This window comes from Glossina fuscipes, unplaced genomic scaffold (assembly GCF_014805625.2).
Source record: "Glossina fuscipes isolate IAEA_lab_2018 unplaced genomic scaffold, Yale_Gfus_2 0, whole genome shotgun sequence".
In the NCBI taxonomy this organism is placed as follows: domain Eukaryota; kingdom Metazoa; phylum Arthropoda; class Insecta; order Diptera; family Glossinidae; genus Glossina; species Glossina fuscipes.
Window position 1 is genome coordinate 18092383 of NW_023998414.1, and position 19327 is coordinate 18111709.

General features: G+C 32.6%; 2 protein-coding genes and 1 long non-coding RNA gene across 8 annotated transcripts in view; 2 read left to right on the forward strand and 1 right to left on the reverse strand.

Annotated features, from left to right (window-relative positions):
• Window positions 1–28: 28 nt before the first annotated feature.
• LOC119644687 lies at window positions 29–11437 on the reverse strand. 2 transcript variants are annotated; one of them, XR_005248555.1, is made up of 4 exons: window positions 8890–11437; window positions 7961–8820; window positions 6386–7742; window positions 29–3236 (listed from the first exon to the last, which is right to left on the reverse strand). XR_005248555.1 is itself a non-coding variant. In XM_038044378.1 (3 exons), the coding sequence occupies exons 1-3, from the start codon at window positions 10899–10901 to the stop codon at window positions 6877–6879; spliced, it is 3738 nt and encodes a 1245-aa protein (XP_037900306.1). In that variant the 5' UTR covers window positions 10902–11437; the 3' UTR covers window positions 6168–6876. The 2 variants fall into 2 exon arrangements, 1 of the variants encoding a protein (XP_037900306.1); XM_038044378.1 differs by lacking the exon at window positions 29–3236 and having other exon boundaries at window positions 6168–7742.
• Window positions 11438–11634: 197 nt separating this feature from the next.
• Window positions 11635–13923, forward strand: LOC119644688. The gene is made up of 3 exons (XR_005248556.1): window positions 11635–12239; window positions 13473–13540; window positions 13611–13923. It is a non-coding gene; the product is annotated as an uncharacterized LOC119644688 (long non-coding RNA).
• Window positions 13924–17317: 3394 nt separating this feature from the next.
• The window catches only part of LOC119631785 (probable serine/threonine-protein kinase DDB_G0267686), a 141236-nt gene continuing 139226 nt past the window's right edge, over window positions 17318–19327 (forward strand). For 3 of the 5 annotated variants that reach the window (XM_038024290.1, XM_038024298.1, XM_038024320.1), the window contains exon 1: window positions 17318–17710. The gene's annotated coding sequence lies outside the window, so the exon portion shown is untranslated. Of the gene's footprint in view, window positions 17756–19327 lie in introns of all 5 variants that reach the window. The other 2 variants (XM_038024304.1, XM_038024312.1) reach the window with 1 other exon arrangement.

Below are 19327 nucleotides of genomic sequence, written 5' to 3' on the forward strand. Positions count from 1 at the left end.
AAAAAAAAAAAAAAACTACTACTAATTGATTTTTTCTTTTTACCTTTAATTTCTATTTTTTTTTAAGTTAATTTTTTTTCCTTTCTTTTTTTAAGACGAGTTGATTTCGCATAACATTTGAGATAAATAAACGGTTTTTTATGGGAGGAATTTGATTGCACTTTCAAACTTTACATGATTTATATGAGAAAACGAATCTTACAAAACAAAAAAAAAAATTAAGAAAGAAAAAAGAAAAAAAAAGAATGAAATCGTTGGACTTACGAAAAGCATTAAGTCTGTGATCTGACACAAAAATGACTAAAAAAAATTAAGAAAATAATACATGACACTTCAATAGGTAACCTTGTAGTGTGTAGATAATAAGTAAACTGGATAAAAGAGATTCAGCCAGATTGTATAAATCTACCATCCCATAGATCTCTAAGATCCTTCTCGTGCATGCATATATATATATATAAATATATATATATATATATATATATATAGATATATATATATCATGCCATTTTTTTTATTTGATTGCTTCGCGGATTAAACAAAAATTCCATATTCAGTTAAGCTAGCATGACAAATACAGAAAGTACATAAGGTATGATTATATTTGCAGATATTTTCTGTAATTGATGAGTTATCTGCGCCAGCGCCGATAGATATTGAATTGATCCAAGATAAAGGAATACAAATGTCACTACAATGTGCTTTCTTATATAAAAGTGAATCGCACAATCACTGTCGACGAAAAATTGGAATTATTGGAGAAAATAAAGTTCGTTAAGAGACCCGCTTCTTCTTCACTTATGACAAATCCTATTTTAACGAACATATTCATATCAACATCTACCTATAGAGTCACTTGTACTGGGCAAGGTATATAGAAAGTAATTACAGGCAGCCAATAGGCTGCAAGATCTACCGTCAAATTACGGAACTCCGTGTCGAATAAACTCGATCGTAATTTCTTCATTTCGTGTCGGTGTATTGAGTAGCGTGCTTGCCGACAGTCGACAAAGTATGCACTTTTGCCATTATTGAGCGGAAAATTTCTCGAGAACAATAACGCTGTCGAGTACCGCATTCAAAGGGAAAATGCGTTGGCAAAATGCGTTGGCAAAACCATATGATTATTTGCGATGAGATGATTGATATACTAAGGAATATCTATAGTAAATTGTGCCAAGAAGTGCTCAGTCGTGGTAGCTTAATCTACATATATATTGGAAATCATTTATTTGAATTATTGTTAAGCTTATTTATTTGCTTTTTTCTTCTTCTCTTTGTCGTTTATTTGAATTTATATTGTTATTGATATACTACTAATGCTATTATTAATGCCCCGTTGTCTATATCTCCAATGAATGAGAGGAATTGAGTACATACCCGATGATATCGAGTCCCGTAAACTAGGCCCTGATTGAGGCCTACTTCTACACTTCTTCTATTACGGTGGTCCTATGGAGCGACCGGAACGGTATTTGTTCCATCAATTGATAACCAGAAGCGGCCCTTCGCCCTTCAAAAAATTTCATAGTGGCACAAGTCATGCCCAAATTACAAGTATGGCGGCTAGAGGGATATATCCGTAATCAAATAAAATGTCATCGACTTTGCCTGCAACTTCGACCTCAGGCAAACACTCAATTGAAACCCATAGATGCGTTCGTTATTTTTCGCCGTTTAGTGATAAACGTGTCATTGTTTCCCAATCTTCAGTCTGTTCATGTTTTTCAATGATTACGAGTATCGTTTGTCCGACGACCCTAACGTTTATTTTAAATTTGGTGAAATGTCTTAAATTTCCAACGGTTGACTAATAACGCCAATGAAACTTTGCGACGGTGTCTTACAAAAATCGAAACAAGATTAATAATTATTATAATCCTCCCGCAACTTTTCAGGGATTTTTTTGTTATAAAGTTTTAAGCTTGTTTGTAAAAAAACGCAATGCCAATTCTGCCGGTTTAAGAAGGTCTTCGTGTTGCACATAACTTCCACGCAGCTACCCTCCAATAAGGCAGCGACTGTTGCATCTCAAGTCTTAAAAACGAAAAAAAAGAGAGTGATTTCCATTAAAAAAAACAGCCAAATGTCGCATTATTTCTACTAAAAACATTCCTTTACTTTTTGCATGGTATTGGGTGGACCCTTTGCGGTTTCATGTAAAAAAATTTCCAATATATATATGATTTTTTGGATTGAACGATATATTCACCGGGAAGATTTACTCTTTTGTTTACAACAATTTCAAGCAAAAATTAATTGTAAAAATATTTAAAAGTTGTACCCGCTCGATTAACCCACTATTTCTTGCTTAGTAAGAGAAGACCTTGAGCCGAAAGGGAACTTCATACTGCAAGGTAGACTAAAAATATTGCTGCTCTTAATCTCTTTTCGACCACAATTCCCGATGATGAGAAAGACATGAGATATTTCTTTTATTTTTTTTTTTTTTAAGAAAATTATGTAAAATTGGTTTTGCTTTTGATTTCATTTAAAGATCACATTATATGCAAAAGCTTCTTAGACATAAAATGATTTACGATACCATTCATTATCGGGTATTGAGAGCATGTTTTTCAAAAATAGTAAAGCTTTCCCGGCGATGATTTTTAAAATTAATTAAAATCACTTCTTATAAACAACTCGGTTACCTTATTATATATAAAGAAGAAAAACTTTTTGTACTGAGATAGAGAAAACTTAATCAAAGTAAAAATTCTAATTAACATTGCCAGGCTAGATATGAAAAGTTACTGAAGATTTGATGTCTAAATTGAGTGCAATTGGTCCACAGTTTCTTTATTGTTATTATTATTTTTATTATTATTATTATTATTATTATTATTGATTTATTTATTATTATTATTTTCTTATTGCTTTTTTAACTTTATGGCGATAAAGTTTGCTTTCTTATTCTCGATTATTCTCGACTTAAAAAAACTTCGAAAAAATAAAGTAAAAAATTTAACATAATAAAAAAAGTAAATAAAAGAAATTTTAAAAAAAGGAAAAAAAATCTAACTTACTCTTCTATAAAATAGACAATAAAATTCTCATGTTATACGCTCAAAACTAGGCGTCTTCTTATTACATTGTTAAAAACGAGAAAAATATTTCAAAACTTGTTTTATACCGGCCTCTGGAGGATAGAATATTGGCTTCATAATTCCAAGAATGCTTATCGCAGAAAGTGTATATACTTAGGATTCATCTCTGCCTTGATCTGCCTTTGTCTGCTGGAATCACAAAAACGATATAGGAAATATATATGTGAGTAGAAAAGTTTTCTAAGTGCTTGAGATCAGCAAGATTCGCGAAACCTAGATGCTAGTAAACTTCTGTTAAACTATAATTAAAAAAAAAAAAAAAAAAAAAAAAAAAAAATACAAAAAATTTTTATAATTGGTAAATTTTATAAAGCTCAGTAAGTAGGTCAACAAAAAAAAAAAAAAAAAAAATTTGGCAAAGTACCAACAAATTTGTTGTTTAGCAACAGTACAAAAAGTTCTTCAATAAAAGAAAATATAAATAAAATTTAATATCAAATTATTAGAAAAAAAAAAACACTCAACTAATCATGCATTCATCGGGCAACAACACTTAACATAAATTCTGAAAATATATTTTCATTAATATCTATTAATGAGATAAATTCTGAAAATATATATTCATTAATAGATACCAGACATACATACTTGCACAACGGAAGAAAATAAACATACTTTTGCGTGTCAGTAAAGAAAAAAAAATGCAATAATTGTAATAATAATAATAATAATATATTACAAAATATTATCTATATATATATATATATATATATAGTTGTAGATATATTGATATATAGATATATCGATTAGTCATAGGATCTTTCTTTAATAACACAAACACATTTGAAGATATATTGATTTGTTCTTTCTGTTGGATCTTTCTTTAATAACACAAACGCATTTGAAGATAAATTGATTTGTTCACGATCACAGTTCTTTTAAATGTCATGAGTATTTTAACGACTCCTTCCGTTCTTAGAATTGTTCCCTTTTAAAAAATATGTCCTAATATTGACAAAGAGACAACAAGACCTAGATATTATTATAAAAAAAATTAAAAAAATCAATAACATGACAACAATTTGGGCATAACCCTCAAAATCGATTGCGAGCCAAACCTGCTGCCGAAAGAATGTTCTGTCTCTGGTGAGAGCGAGATACTATTCCTCTACCTCTACCTTTCTGTGTGCAAGGCACTCGGTTGCGATACAACTGCACACTACACTTGGCTGCGGAAGAGCTTTGGCTCTTCCCGCAATCGTGGGCTAACCGTAGCCACCACGAAACTCCCGCTATGGACCGTTCCCGCTGTCAGGCCGAAGCTAGACGAAGTGCTTTGAGGGGGCTCCTCACATCCATGGTACCAGAATTTGATTGAAAAATGTTGAAGAAATTATTAAAAGTCCTCGATCGGACTTTCTAGATCCCAAAAGACCCGAACTCGGCATGAGATAACTATTAGAAGAAAACCCATACATACTATGCTTAGAGCCAAATTTGGAATATCGGTTTAACTTCGTCAGCTGTGAAGAGTGTAATTGACGTCACTGAACTTCTCTTTATGGAGTTATTTGAAGCTAGAAGACTATGCCAACAAGCCCACACCCACCCGTGCGTCGTCAACGGAATTCAGTCACATTTCTGCCAAACGACAAAGGAAAACTTCGATAAAAGAATGCATATGGTCTAGCAGGTGTGAAGGCCATTTGCCCGATGTACCATTCCATGCATAGCCCTTTGCACGTTACGCAGGTTACGATTCAATAAAAGAAATTACAATTCAACCCAGAAATAAACCCTTTTTCTATTTAATTCGAATCTTTCATAAATTTTAGGGCATCTGTTATAGAAGGTTGACTTTCCATAAGGAAACTTTTATTAGAGAGAGTTCGAAAAACTCACTATCCTAGATCAATTTCCGCCTACTTTTTGCTAGAACGTATATAAATTGAAAAGGTGGTTTCGTTTAGTGTATTGAAATAGTTTTTTTTATCGATTTTTTTCGGGGGCTTTTAAAAATTACTTTCATTCAAACAGGGTTTTGTATGGGGGAGGGTGAGTGTGTCGGTCATGAAATTGGCCCGATCTGTCTTTCATGCTGAACGCGAGAAAGTTACGATCGATGGATAGGTGAACAAAATTACCATAGTCATGATAAACTCAAGTGATTCTGGATCGATTGATATAATAAAAGTGTGCAGTATCTCCAAGCAAGCGTTTAAGCAAATTATTATTAATTTAGCCAGAGAGAGAATAAATTTTAAGACTAAAATCTTAAAGCACTAGCAGCTAAGACTATTGAAAACGCGATCGCATGTGAGATTTGAGCCCACGACCAATGCATTAGTTAGCTTTAAGACGATTCTAATTCTTAGAATTCGTTTTCGAACCTATAAATTTTCGAATTGATTGTCTGCGCAAAAGAGAATAAAAAATTATTATGTAATAAGATATTTCGAATCACACAAATATCAAATAGAATCGAATCAAATATTGATGTGATCTTAATGTTAACGTTTAGTGAACAGTTAAGAATTGATTTAAGCCACGTTTCGCCTCTCCATCTCAGCTTTTTTTTCAACAAGAACAAGAATTTCAATTGCAGTTAACCGAGAGCATACGGCAAAAGGAAGTATCCATGAAATCAACTTAAATAATAGAATAATCTTTAGGCGAATCAAGGGTGGGTATACTTTGTGGACTCCTTGCAGCTTATAGGAAGCATTGGTCGAGGGGGAAATATGTAGTCTTCATTTTTTTTTTTACATTTAATTTTAGTTGTTTTCGTTTATATTTAATTTTAGAAACCGTGTTCGACATGATATAAAAAATTAACAAGTTTAGGAGTAAAGATTCTCTTTCAGAACTCAACAAAAGAAATAGTGTTAGTTAAAACGTTTTTCAGTAAAAAGCTATGAAGTATGCAGCATGTTAAAGCGGCCATTATTAAGGAAATTAAGCGTTTTTTCTTTTTTTAATATTTAATTACAAAATCCTTACTTCCCATCGATACATCTATATACACCTAAATATATATGTATATATCTATATATTAGTGAAGACAAAAAAAAATATATATATAGGTATATATATATATATATATATATATATATATATATAATTAGTATATAAATAAAAAAAAATTAGATTTTGAAAGGCAATAAGAAATTTTTTAATTAAATATAGGTAGGTATATGTAATATTTAGAACATACGTCCAAAAATGCACCTAATTATATACTTAGAAAAACTTAAAAAGACAATAATAGTAATAATAAAAATAATTAAAATAATAATGAAATTTATTGTTTAAATTAAAAATTAAACATATCGACTAACCTTGAAGTCTCAAATCCGTTTGATCCTTACTCTGATGGACTTTGTAGCTAGTCTGTATAAATATTTTTGTTTATTTTGTTTTATGCGAGGAGTAGTTTTTTTTCTTTTTTCCTTTTTTTTTTTTTTCCTTTTAAATTATGCTTTTTATACTCTTTGTCAAATGTAAACTCAAACTTGAAGTTTAGTTGCCAACGGAAAAAAATAAAACCGCTTCCCGTTACGTTGAAAACTGATTTCGTTCTAAACATATACACATACACACACTTGTTTTGTTTTTTTTTTTTTCTGTTTTTTTTTTTAATATATATAAGAATACTTGCTAATGTTGGCATTTGTTAGGAGCATATTTCAGCTAAATAATAAGAATAATAAATTTGCTTCATTTAATGTTGTTTACTTGGATTTACTTTTTGAATTGTTATCCGATTCTAAACCTCTATTAATTCATATCAACCATCCACCAAAACCGGTGATGGAGGTATATCCTCCAATCAGTTATACATGAAATTTGCAGCATCACATAAAACATCACTATCCTCGTCAAATTTACCATTCATAGTGTATGCTGAATCGGTACCGTATGACCATTCCTTCTTAATGTAATCTCCATCGGTTGTTATCGATGAAGTACTATTATTTAAACCTGTCAATGAGCTATGATCTAATTTGAAATCATCATCATCGGCGTACAATTGTGAGGGTATACCGTCCGGTATAGAGTGATGATCCAAAAGATAACCATACGTTGGTAATGAATGACTTAAATCGACGTGATGCTCTAAATCGTGTTCAAAATTAGACATACGATACCGTGAACTGGGCGGTGATTGTGGTGAGTTGGGTGTTGGTGAATCATCGAATATGGCTTCTTCTTTGATAAGCATTTCATTTGAATTATCACCGGATGAATATAAATTCGGTTCAACTTTGATGGCCGTCAGTGCCAAGGACGGGGAGGTTTTTTCATCGACTACGACATCATCGTCATCATCGAAGTTGCGCCCTTTATGGGAACGATGTAAATTTACTCTATGCTCGTTTATGTGGTCATCGTCATCATCATCGTCATCTAAATCGGCTAGATGGCGACGTCGGTGGTGGTTTCGGTGGTTATTTCGTTGATACGAACGTTGGTGGTTCTGGGTTTGGTTCTGGTTATTACTGTTATTGCTGTTATTAAGGTTTATGGGCTGTTGTTGTTGTTGTTGTTGTTGTTGCGAGTTGTGAGTACTACGTATAATTGTTGAGGATCCAAATGCTGCGGCTGAAGCCAATGATAGGGGTACAGAGCCCAATTTATTAACTAAAACGGTTGAGGAACTCGAGGCCACCGCAATTTTTGGTGAAGGTGGAGTGCCTAATAATAATAATAATAACAATAATAATAATGATAATAATAATAAAAAAACAGATTGAAATAAATTAATATCGAAAAAAATGGTGGAAGAAAGTTTAGTGTCTTAAGTTGTGCGTCCAATAACGTGAACAACAGCAACTTGGGCCTCATGTTTACGATATTTTTCTCGAATCTATCATAGTGCGAAGGGTCAACTTCGATACAACTTGCTTACTCACCAATATGCTGCACTACCGAAGATGATAAAGTGGTGCAGGACGACACACCATTGGTCGAATGTATTATCGGAGTCTTACGCATCAGTTGCTGCTGCAATGCACTGTTACTGCTATTGCTACTATTTTGACGTATAACTTGAGCATGATTTTGCTGATGTTGTTGTTGTTGCTGGTGACCATCTTGATCTGTTTGCATGTAATTATTGATAACTATAGTACGCGTCGGTGTGCCCAACATTAAATGTGGTTGCTCTTGTTGCAGCTTCTGTTGCTCATTCGATGAGTTACTTGACGATTCCGAAAGGGAATCATCAACAACATTTCTTCCGACATTCGGTGTCGTTAGAAATTGCTGAGCCAAACTATGACCATCACTCATGGTGGAATTGTCATCATCATCGTCATCATCCCGATTATTATTGTCGCGTCCGTCCTCAATATTACCGCCACCATGGCCATCATGCTTTATATCAAGCTCCATTAATGATTGTGGATTTTGTAAAACAGTGCGTCCACTGTGACTGCGTAGCTTCGAAGTTGAGTGATGTTCAACTTTGTGCACGGTGGATGATGTTGGCGAATTTTGGGCACTCGTACCGCCGGAACTTGTACTTGTATCTGTACTATTATTAGCATTTGAAGTCTGATAGCGTATAGTTGTAGCTGTGGTTGATGACGATGACACCGACTGCTGTGTGGGATTATCACGCTGATGCACTTGCATATGATTTTGCAGTGATGACTGAGTGTGTAGTTTCTTTTTGCAAATCTTACATTCAAATGGAAAATCACCGGTATGAGTGCGAGCATGAATTTTTAGATTGTAACGTTGACCAAAACCTTTACCGCACACGTCGCATCTGTAAGTAATAAATGGAAAAAAGTTGAGTTGCTATACGTATTTTTAATTAACTAAATTAAATATTTACTTATGCAATTTGACGCCTGAATGCAGCTTAGAGTGGCCTCTCAATGATGCAAGAGCACTGAACACTTTACCACATATTTCGCAGGTCAGATTGACATTTTCATTGTGTATCTTTTTATGTACTTTGAAATATTCAAAGCTCATGAATTCCTTGTGACATACTTCACATTTATACTTGTGCCGTTCCGACTGCTGACCAGTATGGACGCGCATGTGCTTAATAAAATTGGGACGAAAGCGTACTACACGTCCGCATATTTGACATTCGTATGGTTTACAACGTAGACAATGCTTTTCATAGTTTTTCAACGATTTCAAAACCATATTACAAATGGCGCATTTCATATTGTTAGCGTGCCCGGAACGATGTATATCAAATAAATCCTTGGAATCGAATTTCTCCACACAATCTACGCATTGATAAACAGTAGCTCCCGCAGCATTTCCTGACGAGATTGGCTGTGAAGACGTTGTTGCTGTGTTTACTGATGCACTTGAAGTAGAGGAAGAAGTCGTCGACGACGTCACTGACGAAATATTACTGTAAGATGCTGCCGATGTAGAAGTATTATTACTATGCAAAGCATTGAGATTAGCTAAGGCAGCTGCCGACGTCGAAGCTATCGGATGAGTGTCAAGGTGTTGTCCATTCGTCATTAAGTTATTAGTACTATTGTTTGGTGGTATGTGTTGTGATATGGCAGCGCTCATCGAAGGATTCGCATTACTTTGTGCTGCTACCGCCAGTGTTGTGGCGGTGTTTGCTACAATTCTATTAAAACTTGGTGAACCATTTATGATGTTTTTGGTATTCGTCGGAGTACTTGTCACCATCATTGGCGATGCATTAGAAGTCGGAGAGGAGCTTGGTGATATGCCAGTAGCCGTCAGTTTATTTGTCTGCGAGGAAGCGGCCACCATCATAGGTGCAGTCGCAACGGTGGAGGTACCATTTGCTGCCACAGGAGTAGCTTGTAATATAAGTTGCGTAGTTGTCCCAGCAACGCCACTTCCCCCTTGTTGGACAACATTAAGCACCGCCATAGAGCCATTGCGGCTTATTACCGCCGGCATACGCACCAAAGTACCCTGCATATTACCTATTGCATTACTTATATAAACAGGTCGCCTTTGCAACTGAGCCAAAGCCTCAGATACGGGCACAGTTATGGAGCGTGTACTTGTTGTACCACCAGTGCTCACTATTGAGCCAGCTGGAAATACCAGTTGAGCAGTAGCTGTTTGGTTATTAATGGCCCTTCCTTTAATGTAATCCATAGCGTTGCCCTCCGCTAGCACCTCATCAACCATTTCTGAATCCTCTAACTTTATTTGAGCGCTATGTAATTGAACGGGCTCTTCATCCGCTTCAGCTGCCTTAGCTTCTTCTTCGATATCTTGTAGATTTTCATCGTTCAGTTCCGGGTCCTCCACCTCTGCTTGATGAATTAATTGTTGCGCTGCACTTATATTCATAGCTGTCAGTTCATTCATATCTGAAGATCGCACAATTATACGACGACCATTTAGCAGATGATGATTATGATGTTGGTGTTGTTGTTGTTGGCTTTGTGGAGAATCGATGTGTGTAAATTCAGCTTCTAGCCCGGTTTGACTTAATTCGGAAGCGCTCGTTATAGGAGTAGTTGAAGTCGGTGGGGTTTCAAGTTTTATTGCTGTCGTCGGTGACATACTGGTTGCTTGAGAATTACTATCATAATCAACACTCACCGTTTCTTTTGCTATTCGTACTTCGTTATGCTGTCGTAGATTCTGTTGCATTAACTCTTGCGTTTCATCCTCTTGCTCCATAGTAGCATCTTGCAATATAAACTCAATTTGCTGCGACAACGCACTATCGTTCAAAGCAATTAGTCCATCTAAATCTTTACCTGCCATTGTGCTAACTGGGCTATTACACAGACCAAACAGGGAGGGAAGACTGCGGGATGATAATTCACCAACTCTATCAGCTCCAACACTGTCTGTAACATTGTTAGTGTCCATGTTCATAAAGAAACTCTTAATTTCTTACACGCAGAATTTAAAATCAGTCACTTTTATATTTTTTTATTTATATTTACTTTATTACTTATTATTATTACGCTTATTATTCTATGCGAATTATCACTTGAGATATTTTTCGAAATTTTCTCCAATTTTTGGTGGTTTTCTTTTTGAATCTATTTTTATTGGTTATCCACATTTTTCAACTAATAAATTTTCACATTTCTAGAGTTTCACATCATTTCATTAACAGTTTGCAAATTTGTTCTGTTTTCCTTAAATACAACTTCTCTCCTTTTGCAAACTTTAAAAATGTTGCAGTTTGGTTTAATTACAAAAATTGAGAGAAATTAAATAAAAATATTTATACTACGCAGATATTTTTCAATTAATGAAAAATAAAGGAAAAGAATTACACGGTTTTCATTTTAAACCCTCTTCGTTTTTTCTCGTAATTTTCTTTCGGCCGCACACTTTTTATTACATATTCATTGAATTTTCATGGAAAACGTCAATAAAGGAAGAAATTTTCTTTGAATATGGAATTTTTTCTGTTTTCTTTTGTCTCCGCGGATGTTTGTTTGTGTATGTGAATGTTCGCGCTGGCTTATAAACAACAAATTGGCATAGCACCAAAACAGGGTTGCATTACTTTTGTACTAAATGCAGAATTTTACAATTAAACAAATTTACAATAATTCAAATAATATATGCGCATAAATGCTAAACAATTATTTACCTTAAGCAAATTTTAATAATATGTATATCGCATTGATATTAAAATTTTTTATAAGGTATATCCGATAGATACTATTCGTTTAGGTTATGATTACTTTTTTCATATTTCACCATGTCTTTGCTTTTATTTGTTTTACAGGTAATTCTGTTTTGTAGTGTTTTTGTTTGCTTTTCATATTCTTCATCTCTCTTTTCCCTCGCTTTTATTTATCAGGCAACTCATATTTCTCTATTCTCTTTTCAATTGCGATTTGTGTGTTTTGATTTTTTTATATTGTATTATGCATATGTGTTATGATATTACCGAGTAGTTATAGCTTTTTGTGCGGTTATATTTTTTTTCTTTTGTTTTGCTTGGTAGTGTTGCCGTATTCTCAATATATTTCGGATTTAATTAAAATATTCAAATAGTGCAATAGCAGAATTTCCTTCGATATGGACAAATTTACATCTTAAGTTATTCTATTTGCAATTGTGCATTTAAAAAGTTAAAAACATTAATCTTAGATGATGTATAAAGCTGTTGCGAAATATTGAGTTTAGATTGCAGTATGTGCATCACTGTAAACAGGTTCAATTTCAATGAGTGTGTACGCCGCAAATGAAGTACGTGAAATTCAATTTATATTGTTAGCGGATCGTCAAGGAGAGGGAACGGACGAAGAGAATGACGGCAGGCAAACAAATCAAGCAAAAAATTTACAATTTTTAAAGTAAAATATGAAAACGAATTAGAGCTTAGACTAACATGAAAAACGCTCCGAGGTCTCGCAAATTAATCCATTAGTATTATTTATATTTATAATTTGTTATTTGTAGAGTTATTACACTTCTCTTAACTGCAACTTCATTGTTCAACATTTATTGATTTCCTTACAAAAAGTTTTCCACTTAAGTTGAAATTTTATTTTTCATTAATTTTTCTTTTAATATTTATAGTAACGGGCAACACATCACATTTTAAAACTTTCTGCGTTTAATTGTTTATAGCGTGCACTTTGAAAATTTTCATTACATACAATTTCTTTTTTATAAAGAATATACAAAAGATAAGTTTTAATTCTTTTTCCGAAGGGATTTACTTTTGCATTACTTCTTTTTCCTCTTTTTCATTTGCTTTACGATTTTTCATTTGGGAAAATAGCGTTGCCAGATTCCTAAAGAAATCGTAACATTTTCACATAAGAATGAGTAAACCGAAGAGAAATGATGCCCAAAAATTTATAATCAGTCCGTTTAATTAGAATCAGGTGCTGTAACGCCGGGGCGTAATCAGTAAATAAAGTTTCTTATAATTTTTCTAATAATAATCTATCTGCTATACTATTCCTTCGATATGGAGCAAATAATATACTGATGTCTGAATTGAAAACGATTGGTTTATAAATATTTTTTTAAAATTTTTAGAGATGTCGTGAATGGTCGAACAAGAAGCGTAACGTCTACCTACTTAATTCCTAATGAGACTTGTCGAAATTTGTCTACAAAAACATATACAGCATTGCATTACGATTTCACACTCCTACAATTTCCACACAGCATTTTTAAAAATGTTTGAAATGATAAGACTCTTTCTAATTTTATTGCATTTGAATGGTTCGTTTCATATGAGATATGGTATATCTAAGCGCTGCGTTCAAAAACTTTATTACTATTAACGTGTTTTAGATGCGCTTTGATCCTCAACTCTTCTACTTCATCAAAGATTAAGATTTCTAGAATTTTTGAATTCATTTCTGAAATTCTGTACATCTTTTTAAATTTAAAATGTGTTTCAATATATACATGATCGTCAATCTTAATTCTTATATTCTTTCCCTCTTTATGCCTAGCAAAAAGAGTTTCTAAGTTTGTTCACTAATAATCCCGGTTATTGAATCGGTACTGCGGAAGAATTCCAAGGACAAGTATAACTTTCATGAATTTACACTAAAGTTTGAATTAATACTAATGTTTCTTTCGCTTGGTTTTTTTTAGGAACGCGACATAATATTGATCTCAACAATGCAGATCAAGCAAGGAGGTTATACCTAACGATTTGCGCCATGCATTAGGTTTCATCGAAAACGAGAAACGGGTTAACGCAGCGATAACTCGACCTCGTTACCTTCTATATATATACGGCAACCCCGATCTAATCCTTTTGGATCCTCATTGGCGCATGTTTATCAAGTACTGCGTCGACAACGATGCCTACCTTGGTTATGATTTGCCGGAAATTGTCTGACTTGAATTACCTTTAATGATTTATTTTCTTTAAGAACTTCCAATTATCAATACTGTTATTATTAAACCACAACTCTTCGTGCCGAACTAAATTGTTTATATTGTCTTTCTATATTTATATTATTATAAAATTCTCACCGTTTTTAATTCAATGCTGCCTTTGTTAGATGTTTTACATTTTACTTTGTTAGTGAAGTAACAAAATCACAATTCACAAATAATATTTTATAGTATTAATATAAATTTTTGATTATTTTTGCTTTAATTTGATCTAATTAGCAGATTCACAAAAATTCATTTTGTTAATGTTCCAGCAGCGCTTGCGAATTAGATAGAAAACCGTTATCGGCTATTTCCTTTACACCAAAAGTAAACAAAAAGAATAAGAATGTGCACAGAGTTGCTTGCAATTAATTAATTATTTTAAATATAAATATATAATATAACCATCGTCTAGTTGGAGCTTATAGCAACAAATACTTTTTCACACTGACATTTCCTGTTGCTGTATATTAATTTATATAATTTATATTTAAATATAAATAAAATAAATAGCTTTATTTATATAATAGCTTTATTATACATTTAAAATACTTTATTAATTTATATAAAAATATATTTATATATATATAAAAGAAATTGTTATTCTTTTTAATGGTTTTAATGGTTTCCTGGTTGTTTCCGATCCTTCCTCCTTGACTTAGTCGCTTTTGCTCTTCTATCATATCCTCTAGATGTTTAGATTGTTTAATTTTACAAGTTATCCGCCTGAGTGGCAAGAGTATCGACTTTTAACTCAATGTCGTGCCAGTGCATGCATAATACCTATGGAGAGAGGTGAGTTAAAATGTATAACTAGTACACATATATTCGTACAATGTTTGCTGACTAGCCCTTCAGAGACTTTAAATGATCGTAATCCTATTTTCTTAGTCATAGATTCTCAATGTCATGCATGCTTGAAAGTGTGAAGATTTTTACCTAAGTGAATGTGTCAAAGGTTAATATCGAACATTTAAAATTTCTTGTATTTAACAAGTTAGCTTAGAATTAAACCGTCATAATTTTTAAACAACGCCCTCGCTAAATTCCCTGTTGAAAGGCAAAGCACAGAGTCGCTTATAATATATATAAATGGTTAAAAGCCCAACTTAACAATTAACAACTTAAATGTTAACGCCAATCAGCTATGTTAAACGAGCAACTTAACAGACCAGAAGGGTCCAACTCTGTAAAATAAGGGACCAAATTAACAAAAGCCGTCGGCAAAACAACAACTTAACATTATCTAACGGACCAAATTAACAAAAGCCGTCGGCAAATCTTTCTAGTAGTTGCTGGCTTTTCGCATTATATTTTCCACATTTCAGTTGGATTATGACGATTATATGGATACATGGGTGGAATTTACCGAATTATGTATAGAGTGAACACTTAATGTGTTTTTTTCGCAAATTAGTTTGGTTTTTCAAAGTATAATTTATTTTTTATCTTAAGTGCAGTAGAGTTTTTTTTGATGCTAGCGCTTTAAGAGAAACGAATTTCCCTGTTAAAAGGCAAAGCACAGAGTCGCTTATAATGAATAAAAAAATTGCCAAAATGGTTGAATACCCAACTAACAATTTAAATGGCCAGATCGTTTAATTTCCAAAGCCGCCAGCATTTTAAATGGAATAATCTGTTAAATTGCAGCTCTTTAAACGGAACAATCTGTTAAGGCAGCTTTTTAAATGGAATAATCTGTTAAATAATGCATATTACCGCCGGCATTTACGAGTTGCTGTTGAGTGACTTTTATGAATTTCATATCCTTATAGATGATTTGTAAAGAAATGCAAGTACCTGGCCACGTATTAATCTATTCTAATGGATTATCAGGAGCATGAATTATTCTTATTCTTGGGAATTGGCGAATCAATGAAAACATAGATTTATTAATTAAAAATAAAGAAACATTAGATACTAATACTGCTATTAACAGAATTGAATATATTTTACACTCTGTCAATGTTGATATAAAATACGCGACTGATAGACGGAACCAAAAATAGTCTATACGTTGCATAAATAAATTCGAATTATCCACCAACAGTGATAAGTGATCTAATTGTACATCCCTTATGTTTCTGTTTTACGTTTTATGTTTTACGATTAAAAAAAAAAAGGGAATTTTGCAAATATTAATAAAAAAAAAATAAATATATAAAGACAACAAAAAACACACGGCACAGAAACAAAATGCATATCTTTACTTTTGAAATGTAAACAATCGCACGTGCATAGCATATGTAAACAAAAATTAGAATTTGCAACAACAACCACACACGGTAAGAGCTTTCCAATATTAAACACTCTGTATTATTTACAACAACAAACACGCAGGGTACGAACTTTACAGCAATATTTGTGCAGCTTTATAGCATTAACTAAACGCGATACTAGCTTTACAACAATAATCAAACGCGATACTAGCTTTGCAACAAAGAACCCATACTGTACCAGCTTTAAACAAAAAACACACTACACTTGCTTTACAAACAAAAGAATACACGATACTAGCTTTACAACACGCAGAAAGCTTAACAAATTTAGCATCTCTGTTTCTTTACGAAAAATTAATTTCTCCAGTGAATTCCAGGCAATTATGTTGTACTCTCAGAGATTTCTGTAATAACATGGGCAGCATTGTGGTTTGGTGGCATTGTGATTGTAAAATTTTATTTTACTCCTGCCTTAAAAAGATAAAAAGTATAGAGAGAGAATCACCACTTTTTAAGAATTGCTTACATGAATAAAATCTAAACATATTTTAGATATTTTAAAGTCAATTTTTTCTCACAAATCAAAGCAAATTTCACTCTTTTATTCTCAAAAAGTCAAAAATGGTTCTCATAAAAGCAAAGCAAAGTCGACTTTACTCTCAGAATAGAATTTTATTCTCAGTCAAAGCTAAAAGGAAAATTTTGCTCTTCGAGGAGATTTTTTTGATTGTTTTACTTGTCACTGAAGTAGAGCTACCACTTTTACGATATAAATCCAAACATTTTCTATTTTTTTTTAGTGTGTGCGTGAATTTCAAGAAAGGCAGAGGTGTTGTTGGTATTTTTTAAAATTATAAAATAAAGTTAAAATATAGTAGATAATGTGTAAAACTTAACTAATTAAAGTGTGAAAGCTCTGAATCGGTGTTGACGAAGTTTTGTTTACGCATTATATTAACAAAAATGAAAATCATTCTTCTCACAGAAAAGAAGCAAAAGAAATTTTTTGTGGAGAAATGAGTTAGTGACGGGTGCGGAAGATTAATTTCTCTCTGCAAAAATGTAAAATGTGTAACAAATAGAAAAGTCAAATAATAAGAGAAGAAACAGATAAATGAATAATAAAATATTGACTAAATTTAAGAAATGTTGTAGAAAGAAAAAATTTCTCGAAAGGGATATAAAAATAAATACGTAAACGTAATAAGTTTGTAAAAAAATCAATACAAAAACAAATGCCAGCAAACATTAAAACTGGTTTTTATTATTTCTCTACCAATCGCTTATCTACTATGACGACGGTGTGTTGATGTATCTGTGTTGCATTATGTGAGGACCGAAATAGAAGACCAGAAGAAAAATTTCGCAAATAAAAATAAATTCTAATTCATTGTGTCAAAAAAGCAATGCAAGAAAAGGTAAACTTGCAATAAAGTGAAATTAAGAAACAGTCGGGAGAAAATTTAAATAAATTATTATTTAATCATAAAAATATTGAATTAAGATTAGCGTGAAGTGTTGTGAAAGTTTGTTTAAGCCGATGCAATAAATAAGTAAACACTAAACTTATGAACAAGATCCTCCTCCAATGTAAATAAAAAATAATAATAATAATAATAATAGTATATAAAAAGCGTATGTGTCTGTTGCGTATTATCGAGTGTACCGAATATCCGTTTATATGCTAGTCAATATATACATATATGTACATGTCAATATATACATTTATATATGCATATATCTATGTACATATATTTAATTTTATTTGCCAAGGTTTTTAAAATTGAAAAAATTTTTCTCCTTTATATTTCTTCGGACCGTTTGGTTGTGTTTGTAGTTTTTCGGTCTATGTATGTTTTTGTTTATGTTTTGTTAAATTTTGGTTGCAACAACAAAAAATCGATTGTGTTGTGGGCCAAAAGAGAATCTGCAAAAGCAAAAAAAAAAAAAAATTGAAAATTTTAAAAAATTTATTATATCTTCGCTCTCTTGCTCTGCTCTCGCAAAGGCTAATGCGTTTTGTTTATGAGTTTTCGTAAAGTAAATGCAAAGCATTCTTATTGGAATCTATTTAGTTCCGTAATGTTTAGTAATTAAAATTAATCATTTGTGTTGTGTTTATTATATGCATATATATAGCCATATGCGTGCATGTGTCCATTTTCGTCTATGTTTTCACCTTATAAATTTAGATAAAAAAAAAACAAAAAAAAAAAAACAAAAATAAGAAAACAAAAACGAAATCAATGCCCCACCTTTGACTTTTCAAATGTTTCGCATTTGTGTGCATGCAGCTTATAAAGAAATCTCCTGGCGTTGTTGCTGTTTTTGTTTTGTGTTAAATCTGTTTGAACTTATTGAAATTGTTATAATTTCATAGATGATATAATAAAACCTTTTTTTCCCATATCCACCACCGACCTATGGGCCTATATGTATTTATTCATTTTGTCAAAATGTTTGCAAGACCTGAGCGAATTCTTCTACGACCCTACAAAGTGCACATTCTCTTGACAAGCACCAAAGTATGAAATTCTGAATCGATTTAAGCACATCTGTCTGTCTGCTTGTGGTAACCAGTTTCCTGGCCTGAACAACATAACAGAGGTATTGACCTTTAAGTTTTCCAAGTGGGTCCACGTACACGCATATTCTGGAAGAGTACCTTTATTTTCAAAAGTAGAACAATTGGGGTTTTCGCTCCGTCACACTCTCCGAACCTTATAGAGTATCGAAACATAACATAAATATATTTTCATTTCTTTCAACATAATTTTCTTACTTGTTTGCATTCGCGATGGATATAATAAGACATTTGCAACTGCATCTTAAAAAGTCAAACCTTGAAGGAGAGGAACTGTGATCAGTTGAAAAAATTTCAATTCATTCCCTAGAGCAAAATCAATTAAGGGACTAGCAGATGAAGGATTTAGAGATCTTTGAGATTAATGTCTCGCCGACGAGTCGAAGTTCTTTGACCTTAAGTCAATCTCCCCCTTTCTAGCCTGTTTTTTCTGTTTGAGAGAGGCTCTTGATAACAAGGCTATCGGAAAGATCAAAACGCCTATTTTTGTTACGGCGGCTTTCGGAAAATAAATATTTCAGATTTAAAATTTTAATTATTAATGTCTTGAAGTAGCCGGTTAAAAATCGTATGAAATGCTGCTCTTGAAACGATGTGAAAACGAGGTGGAAGAATTCCATGCG

Bases quoted from the DNA above. Each gene is read 5' to 3' on its own strand.
- LOC119644687 (XM_038044378.1), bottom strand. From the start codon at position 10,901: ATGAACATGGACACTAACAATGTTACAGACAGTGTTGGAGCTGATAGA. The intron at 8,821-8,889 runs GTAAATATTTAA...TATTACTTACAG, and splicing joins TCAGGCGTCAAATTGCATAA to ATGCGACGTGTGCGGTAAAG. The intron at 7,743-7,960 runs GTGAGTAAGCAA...TATTATTATTAG, and splicing joins TTCGGTAGTGCAGCATATTG to GCACTCCACCTTCACCAAAA.